Below are 9527 nucleotides of genomic sequence, written 5' to 3'. Positions count from 1 at the left end.
GAATTACAAATTGTAATTACCTAAGATTTTAATCATGTGATGTAACAATTGGAAGAAAAATTCCTTGGAAGTGAGTAGACATCAATTCTTGGAGGTCAAGACAGCTGTACGATGCAAAGATACCGCCAATATGAATTCTTGGAGGTTATCTTAGTGATATATGAAAACTAATCAAAGCTATTTTGTTGTAAAGCAAAAAGTCCACAACCTTTCCCAGAAAGAAAAGAACCAATGGAAGTGGAGAATTAAATAGAGACTAGCACGGTAATTGAATTACTGGTTTTATTGTTAAAGTAGGAGTTGGAGAAGGTCTCCATGTTGAGTTTTAGGCTTTGTTTTACCCGTTGAAGCTAAAGTTAGAAATTTCTCTCATCTTATTGTGGAGGTTGATTATGCTTTGGTGGTCTCTATCATTCATGGTTCTTCTAACCTTAATCATCCTCTTTATGGTCTTGTCTCGAAGTGCAAAAGTTTGATCATAGAGAACTGGAGTTGCAATTTGCAACATGTTCATAGAGAGCATAATTTTGCAGCTGACGAGTTAGCCAAGTTGGGTTTCAATAGGAGATGGATTTTCTAGAGTTTGCGGAGCCTCCTCCCTGTTTAGTTCAAACTTTTTCCGATGACTAATGTGTAGTCGCTAAAGCTAGATTAATTGTTCTTCTGCGTTTTTTTCTCTTTTTCTTCCATGTTACCAAAAAAAAAAAAAAAAACCAAAAAATATTTTATCCTCTCATGCGTAATTGTGAATTATCTGAGTGTGATAAAATGAAGTTTTTATCCTCTCATGCGGTTCATATTATAAATATGTGGATGAAATTCTTATACAATTTTAAGTAATCTAACGACACGGAAAATAATTAACTGAAATAAAAATTCAGAGGAGCGTCGAAAATTTCTTATATCCACTAAATAATGAGTAAAATAAATAAGAGAAAAATGAAGTAAACGGTTGAAATTTCAGTTGAAAAAGGAGCGAAAAGAAGGCCATTTGTTAGGAATAATAGGAGATCCCAAAACTTCAAAAGTGGGGGTTGCTGTGGTGCCGTTTTCTTGTGCGTCTTTCATCTTCTCTTCCGAGATATTTCAGATGGCCCTCAACCCCCAACCCTTCGCTCGGTCAAACCTGCCTCAAAACACGACACCGTATCCGTGATCTTCACCTCACTTCCCTCTCTGTATACGTCTGTGTAACTGTGTATGTATAGATGGATAGATATAGTAAATATATATAGAATCTGTAGAACTATTGACCCAAAGAATGACCATTTCTTTGCTTTCACGCGGGGTGGTTTTGGGTATAGCTTGTAATCTTGGACTCAAGCTTCACTCTATCTACTTTCTGTGTTTGTATATATAGAAGATTAACCACTCTCTCACTCTCACTTTCTCACTCCCACATGTGCTTCTATTCTTATCTTTTTCTTGCTCTCTCTCTCTCTCTCTCTTATAGATTATACAATTGTTCTTTGACTTTGGAGAAAGTTGTTTCTGGGTTTTGCGAAAAACAGATGCTTTGAATTTTTTTAATTGGATTTTGAGCTCAAAGTGCCTGTTTTCTGGTGCTTTGTGCTCTTATCTTATTGAATTTTGTGACTTTCAGAGGTTTTTCTTTGTTGGGTTTTTGTTAAAAATTGAATCTTTTGATTGATTTGTGACTTTCTGAGGTTTTAATTGTTGGGTTTTGGTAAAGTTTGAACCTTTTGATAATTGGCTGTTGTATGTGAAGTTGACTGAATTTTGACTGTTTGCTGGGGGTTTTTTGGTGGTTATATATAATCACATTTGGGAAATTTTAATCTGGGGTTTTGAAGAAAATGAAGGGTTTTGTGTTTTTCGATTTGTTAGCTGTGTTTGTAGTCTTTCTGCTATGTGGTTTTGCTGTGGGGAAGGAATGTACAAACAGTCCTACTCAGCTTTCATCGCATACTTACCGGTATGATCTCTTATCTTCCCACAATGAAACACTCAAGGAGGAGATGTTCTCACACTACCACTTGATACCTACCGATGATTCGGCGTGGATGGATTTGCTCCCAAGAAAGTTACTGAGGGATGAAGATGAAATTGAATGGGGAATGATGTACCGGAAAATGAAAGCTTTGGGTGGTTTTGAGGCATCCGGAGATTTTCTTAAGGAAGTGCCATTGCATGATGTGAGGTTGCATCCAACTTCACAACATGGAAGGGCACAGCAAACAAATTTGGAGTACTTATTGATGTTGGATTCAGATAGTTTAATTTGGAGCTTTCGTCAGACAGCGGGTTTGTCAACCCCCGGAACACCATACAAGGGGTGGGAGGACCCGACTTGTGAGCTTCGGGGACATTTCGTTGGTTAGTCTTGTTTGTTAACTCATTCCCTTTGTTTTCTCTGTCAACATAATCATAGCTTTAGTGTAATTTCTCTGTTTCTCGCATGTTAATACATTTCTTCATTGATATTGTCTTCTTATAGTCTATACGATGTGACTGTTTGTACCTCGATTTTAGTTTGGAGAACACTTGCACATTGTTCCGATTTTTTTGGGAATGAATGATATACTATAGATGCATTCCCTGCCTCCACATTCTACTGCCTTTGTCTCTGATATATAACTGAAATTCAGCAATGATGTTGCTTTTAATTGCTATTTTAATTTTTGAAAATTCGGGTTGTGTGGATCTGTATAAAGAACGGCTTGCTTTTGTATTTTGAAGGGCATTACTTGAGTGCAACAGCACAAATGTGGGCTAGCACTCATAACCAGACCCTCAAAGATAAAATGTCTGCAATAGTGGACAATCTATCTCTTTGTCAGAAGAAAATTGGCAGTGGATATCTTTCTGCTTTTCCATCTGAAGAATTTGATCGATTTGAAGCTGTTAAGCCTGTCTGGGCTCCTTATTACACCATTCACAAGGTAGAATCTACTTCGTTTGTTACCTATTGCCATTACTTCGTTTTGATTCGAAGGGACGCGTCATTAGCTTTTCTGACTTATCTACTTTGACAGATATTGGCAGGCCTATTGGATCAGTATACATTTGCTGATAATGCTCAAGCATTGAAAATGGTGACGTGGATGGTTGAGTACTTTTACAACCGTGTTCAGAATGTGATATCGAAGTACAGTGTAGAAAGGCATTATACGGCACTTAACGAAGAAACTGGGGGGATGAATGATGTTCTCTATAAGCTATATGCTATTACGGTGCGTAAGATTTCTTGTAAAGTACTCTTGGCACTTCTTTCAGATCGTTCATTCTATGTGCAGACAGTTAATTGTGTCTTTGACCTAGTTGAAATTAGCATTAGTAGGAACTACCATTCATATATACAAGGACCTTTCTTTGAAAATATGCTATCTGGGAGATTACACTGCTTATGTATGTCATATGCCCCTTTCTAAACATTAGGAAAAAGCCCATGTGGAAGTTTCATGGAATTTACTATTTTGATGGCAACCGTATCATAACTCAGGTTTCCATTGATATGTGAACTACTTTATAGACTTACAGTATTTTGAGCACTAGAGTTGTGACATTGACCTTTCTTGTTACTATGCTCAGGGAGATGCAAAGCATTTATTGTTGGCTCATCTTTTCGACAAACCATGCTTTCTGGGAGTGTTGGCAGTGCAGGTAACCATTATTTTCGGTTCAGTATGTCTAGCGAGACCCTAGGTTTCTTGCATATTTTGTATTCCTCTCTCTTTCTGTTGGTAAACACCAGCTATGACAGCTAAATTTCTTTCTTCTCTGAACCTTTTCTTTTAGAATCCCTCTCATCAAAGTAGTTTTGATATTTGTAGGCTGAGGACATATCTGGTTTTCATGCTAACACACATATCCCAATTGTTATCGGTGCTCAAATGCGATATGAAGTCACTGGTGATCCACTTTATAAGGTAAATGATCTATTCATCTTACAGACTATCTGAACTATGATTCAACAAAACCTAAGATCCTTTCTAAGGTTTATGTTTGACCTCAACAAATCGGCTTTCCCCCCCTTGCACACCATTCAAATTTTGTGTATGTTACTTCTCTTCTTATAAAACAGCATTGCACTTGCGTTTTTAATTTTTAATTTTTATTCTTTTTACCATCTTTTCTATTTCCTTAGTGTCTATACCATTGGTATTATGGTGGTTTATTCTGTCATTTATTAAAATATCTGAAATTTTCAGGAAATGAGTTCTTTCTTTATGAACATTGTTAACTCTTCTCATAGCTATGCAACCGGAGGGACATCAGTCGGCGAGTTCTGGTACTAAAATTCAGATATTAATGTTTCATTTTCAGCTCATTCATAATAAGCTCTTCCTTTTGCCTGAATCCTAGTACTACTGTGAGGATAAGTAGTTATAAAGTCTTAACATGGGTCCTGAATTGTTTGGATTTGCTTTCCTCAACTTGTGAGCAGGTCCGACCCTAAAAGGTTGGCAAGCACTCTAAAAACAGAGAACGAGGAGTCGTGCACAACTTATAACATGCTGAAGGTATGCCAGTTGTAACCGTTCTCAAGGCTGATGGATTTTTATGAGTTATGCGAAAAGTTGATTGATTGATTGATTTACATTTAAATATATTTCACTTCATAGAGCTAGAACCGGTGCTGGGGTACCTTATATATTACACATAGCAGTTATAATTTAGTGTATTGTCAATAATTTAGTGTAGTGCATGAGTTCATCATTATCGATTGAGTTTTGCTGTTATGTACGATAAAGGCCTTGTTTCTGCTGCTCCTTTAGCACATCTTGATGATTTTGTAGGTCTCTCGCCACCTGTTTAGATGGACCAAAGAAACAGCATATGCGGATTATTATGAGCGAGCTCTGACAAATGGCGTGCTAGGCATCCAAAGAGGGACAGAGCCTGGAGTCATGATTTACATGCTTCCACTAGGTCGTGGAACTTCCAAGGCCAGAAGTTACCATGGTTGGGGAAAACCGTTCGACTCTTTCTGGTGCTGCTATGGCACTGGTGCGGGATTCTTAAATTTCCTTGTCCCTTTTGTCTTTTCCGCATTACAGATTTCTTCTGAAACCGTCATGATCTATATATCGTGATGATGTGTCTTCTCATTTTCAATTTGTTCTGATGGAAGAAAAATTTAGATTGTGTCTCGACTTGTTCCTGTTATAGGTACTGTGTAACAACTGTCAGTTATGTCTAACTTCTTGATGCTTTTGTAGGAATTGAGTCATTCTCAAAGCTAGGAGATTCCATATATTTTGAAGAGGAGAAAGAAGCTCCTGCACTTTTCATTATCCAGTATATCTCAAGCTTTCTTGATTGGAAATCCGGACAAATTGCGCTTAATCAGACAGTTGATCCTGCCAATTCAAGGGATCCTTACCTTAGAGTCACGCTAACATTTTCTTCAGCGGAGGTATATATTACATTGTCATTAACATCATCACACAGTCGGTGTTCACAATTCATCCTTCTGCCATCTTATTGCTTAGTCTTTCAGTTGCAATTTTGTTTCTACTGTTTCTCTGGTATGCTTGGCAGCTCTCTTATTTTCATAAGGATTTGTGAAACACTTTCAAGGACATCGTAAACACGTCCTCCAATATTTGACACTCATTTAGAAACCTGTAAAAGAGTCATCCTTGTCTATAAACAAACATGTGTATGTTTCGGTTTATAGATTCACTAAAACAAACATATATACTGTCATTTTGTCTCGTGTCCTTGTAAGTCTAACATAGAATTTTATACTGGATCTAAATGATGCAGGGGACAGGCATATCATCTACGTTGAACTTGCGAATTCCAATTTGGACAGATTCAACTGGTGCAAAAGCAGCATTGAATGGTCAAACTCTGAGTGTTCCAGCTCCAGGTGAGAGATATACTCACAGTTTCCCCTCTATTTCTGCAGTTGGAGTCAGTTCAATGTTCATTAGAAACCTCTTTCCTTTGTATTTTGGGTGCAAACTATAGGATCAACTGATATTATTTTTGTGTTCGTATTGCAGGTAGTTTCCTAACAGTCACAAGAAAATGGAGTCCTGGTGACGTTTTGACGCTTCAGCTACCCTTTAGTCTAAGAACAGAGGCTATTAAAGGTAGTTTATAGTACATTCCTATCGATGAACAAAATATTTTGTTTTGTGAATGATATATAACTGACAAAGCCCTTTGAACAAAACTCAGATGATCGGCCTGAGTATGCTTCGATTCAAGCAATTCTTTATGGTCCATATCTGCTAGCGGCTCATACCAGTGGCAACTGGGACATTAAGACCGGCTCTGTTAGGTCTGTTTCTGACTGGATAACTCCAATCCCTTCCTCATACAATAACTTCTTGGTTTCTCTATCTCAAGAGTCTGGAAGCTCAAGTTTCGTCATAGCCAACTTAAACGAATCAATTGTACTGGACAAGTTTCCTGAAACCGGCACTGATGCGGCTAATCATGCCACTTTCAGGCTCGTTATAAATTACTTGTCCACAAAACTCTCTTCAGCAAATGATGTTAAAGGCAAATCGGTCATGCTAGAACTCTTTGATCTTCCAGGAAAGGTTGTAGTGCAGCAAGGGAAAGACAAGAACCTGGGTATAGCAGACATGTCCACTAGTAAAGACACTTCAGCTTTTCTTTTGGTTCCAGGTTTGGATGGAAAAAACACCACAGTATCCTTAGAGTCCGAAAGCAACGCAGGTTGCTATGTGTGTAGCGAAACAGTTAAGGCGAACGCAGGCTTGAAGCTCGTCTGCAGTTCAGAGTCATCGGGCGCCGAATTCAATCAGGCAGCCAGCTTTGTGATGAACAATGGAATAAATCAGTATCATCCTATCAGCTTTGTTGCTAAAGGGACACCAAGGAACTTTCTTCTAGCGCCATTGTCGACCTTCAAGGATGAATCTTATTCCGCTTATCTCAACATTTCGACCTGATAAGTAGGGTTTGGATTGTTGAAGCCAGAGCTGAACTATGCGACAGACAAACTATTTGTGATGGTTTTTCTCGGGATGGCACTGGTTGCTTCAAATTATTCATCGCTTCTGCACATAGGGCGGGATGAATTTACTCATTCAGGAATCTTATTAGGGATCACAGGGCTTAGAAGTTGGGTAAAAACAGTTATTTATTCTAGTAATTATCTTGTATATTCTCAGCTTTCTAATTGATTAGGGTTCTTGCCATTTGTATCCATGCCATTAAGAAATAATCACTGTAGCTTAGATACTGCAGTGTACTCTTGTTCGTGAAGAGTATTCAGGGTTTGAAATATGTAATGAGGAAAGCTTGGCTCCTTATGATTGAAGTAGGATTTCCTCCTCAAGCTACTTTGTGATCGATTCACATAACTTCGTGTTTATGATTAAAACCGTTTATATTATAAATCATTTCGTAAAGATCATGTCTACAAAAATCAATTTAAAACAGAGGTCGTTCAGTCAATTAGCTACAGCAATAGATAAATTTCTAAATTCGATTTATAAGGACACGAGACAAAATATATCATATATATAAGAACACAAAAAAAAAAAATCACAAAAATCGAAATAACACAAAAAATCTTGTCCATGTCATTATGTACAAATAGAATTGATTACAACATTTCTAATCAAAACACAAAATCAGTAGAGTACTATACAAGCAATAAAAAGGGACTACATTGTAATTTTCTTTTACTAAAAATTGTGTTAGTAGGATAAATGATTATTTTTAGGAGGAAGGGGAATTGAACCCACACGAGGGTACATAAGTATGATTGTTTTTCGTCATTACGATAAAGCGCAATATGCGGCACTAAATTATAGTTCACATACGACTTAATGTTTGGTTAGTGTTTCGAAAATTCTACTTTACTTACAAATTTGACTCTCAGCAGTCCGAACTGTCTATTTTCTCTAGCACGCGTGGGACAAACGTGACGTAGTGACCTTGGCTTTTTTCTTGGAACACTATAGTAAACAAGAAAAAATAGGCCGAATTTTCTAAATGGGCCCTTCTTAGTATGAAAACCTAATAAGCTTTTGGGCTTTTCTATATATAAGGTTTCGCCTAGGGTTTGAATTTTTTCGTCATCATTTTAGGGTTTTGGGGTTTCAGTGCAGAGCTTCAGACGTCAGCCATGGCGAAGAAGAGGAAGAGGAGCCTAGTCAGAACAGAAGAGTGCGTCGCCAGAGAGTACACCATCAACCTTATGGATCAAGTTAGAATTCTAGCATCGGAAAACTTAACTTCTGGCGAATTTTGTGTGGTTCTCTCAGTGAGAAGGTTTAGGAATGTAGAAGAAGAATTTGATATTTTTCTGTATTCTAAATGCTATGCAGATGAATGTATATATAATAGGTTTATACCTATTTGCAACAGGTATGAAAATGGAGTGAGTCTGTTGGAAGTCATCTTTCACAGAGGGGTGCTTTGCTTTGCATTCTTTCATCTCAACAGACTTCAGCTGAAAACATGAGTCTGTTGATAAAAAATTAAGTAATTAATTAAATTGGAAATTAATTAAAAATTAATTAATTAAATCCGAAAATAATTAATTTAATTATTAGAGCCCGAGCCGAAGGCTCATCTTTAGATAATTAATTATATATTAATTAGTGCACCTCAAAGCTCAACCTCAAGGGTGAGCCCAATTTTATTCTCCAATGCCTATCACTCTAATCACTTTCTATAAGGCACAAAGCCTTATAAACTGAGGAAACCTTATAAGAATGATCAATGCGCGACAATGAAATTTCTATTCAAAATTTCCAACACAATGGAGATTCCATTTCCGTGTTTAAATGTTTACGTGCAACAAGCGATGAAAATACGAAATGAACTACCTTTCTGAGTTTGTGGTTGAACTGTTTCTAGTAGATACATTTGTGAAAACTTTATACTTAGTTTAGTCCCCGACTACTGATATTTGTAGTAAAAAAAAACTTTAAGGAATTATAGTACAGAAGAGACCCGTCACTTATAGTGCAATAACAGTCGCGCGCTCAAGTGTTTTTGACTTCAGTTGCAGTTGTGAGGGGCTTATTTTCAAGAACCTAAAACCCTTCAATGGTTTGATTCTGTTCTACTTAGCAACTTGGACGGAACGCTCATGGTTTTGCCAGAAGTTTAGGGTTCGTTCTGTCTTGTGAGATTGCCGTCGGCCTAAGCTACCATTTACCTGAGTCAATGTCACCGGTAGGATCGGAGGTTGAACGTAGTCATCTCGTAAGTTTCTGGTGTCAAGGGAGTCAAATGCTATGTGTAGCCACTCAATTCAAGATCTCTAGTTTGTTTAATTGTGTGTGTTTTTAATCTGTGGCTCAAAATTCTCGTATAAATAGCTGCGTCGAACAAGTACCGTCCATCCCTTCTTGCTCCTCTCTGGAACACTGCCATTCTTTGTTTTTGTATTTTCATACTGCATCTTCTGCACAGGTCTTGTCCTAAATGAGCTATAGTACTCGATTGAAATTTCCTTTTTTTGTGTTTGTTCTTTTGCAGCACATTAAAAAAGAATGCCCCAAATGCCATAAGGGAGACTCTGAACTGCCCTTTTTTTCTTATATATCGTTCTTCAACTTCTT

General features: G+C 37.4%; 1 protein-coding gene across 2 annotated transcripts; it reads left to right on the top strand.

The window, feature by feature from the left end:
• Nucleotides 1–954: 954 nt before the first annotated feature.
• On the top strand, nt 955–7358 carry LOC103447130 (uncharacterized). 2 transcript variants are annotated; one of them, XM_008386306.4, is made up of 13 exons: nt 994–2337; nt 2701–2903; nt 2997–3194; nt 3553–3624; nt 3795–3890; nt 4173–4252; nt 4409–4484; nt 4761–4971; nt 5184–5380; nt 5734–5839; nt 5976–6065; nt 6154–6256; nt 6428–7358. In XM_008386306.4, the coding sequence occupies exons 1-13, from the start codon at nt 1818–1820 to the stop codon at nt 6894–6896; spliced, it is 2421 nt and encodes an 806-aa protein (XP_008384528.2). In that variant the 5' UTR covers nt 994–1817; the 3' UTR covers nt 6897–7358. The 2 variants fall into 2 exon arrangements, with proteins under 2 accessions (XP_008384527.2, XP_008384528.2); XM_008386305.4 differs by having other exon boundaries at nt 955–2337; nt 6154–7358.
• The last annotated feature ends 2169 nt before the right edge of the window (nt 7359–9527 follow it).

This window comes from Malus domestica, chromosome 11, assembly GCF_042453785.1.
Source record: "Malus domestica chromosome 11, GDT2T_hap1".
Classification (NCBI taxonomy): Eukaryota; Viridiplantae; Streptophyta; class Magnoliopsida; order Rosales; family Rosaceae; genus Malus; species Malus domestica.
The sequence above is the reverse complement of the archived record's forward strand: the minus strand, read 5'-3'. Positions and strand labels throughout refer to the sequence as shown.

Bases quoted from the DNA above. Each gene is read 5' to 3' on its own strand.
- LOC103447130 (XM_008386305.4), top strand. From the start codon at position 1,818: ATGAAGGGTTTTGTGTTTTTCGATTTGTTAGCTGTGTTTGTAGTCTTT. The intron at 4,485-4,760 runs GTATGCCAGTTG...ATGATTTTGTAG, and splicing joins CAACTTATAACATGCTGAAG to GTCTCTCGCCACCTGTTTAG. The intron at 5,840-5,975 runs GTGAGAGATATA...TTCGTATTGCAG, and splicing joins TCTGAGTGTTCCAGCTCCAG to GTAGTTTCCTAACAGTCACA.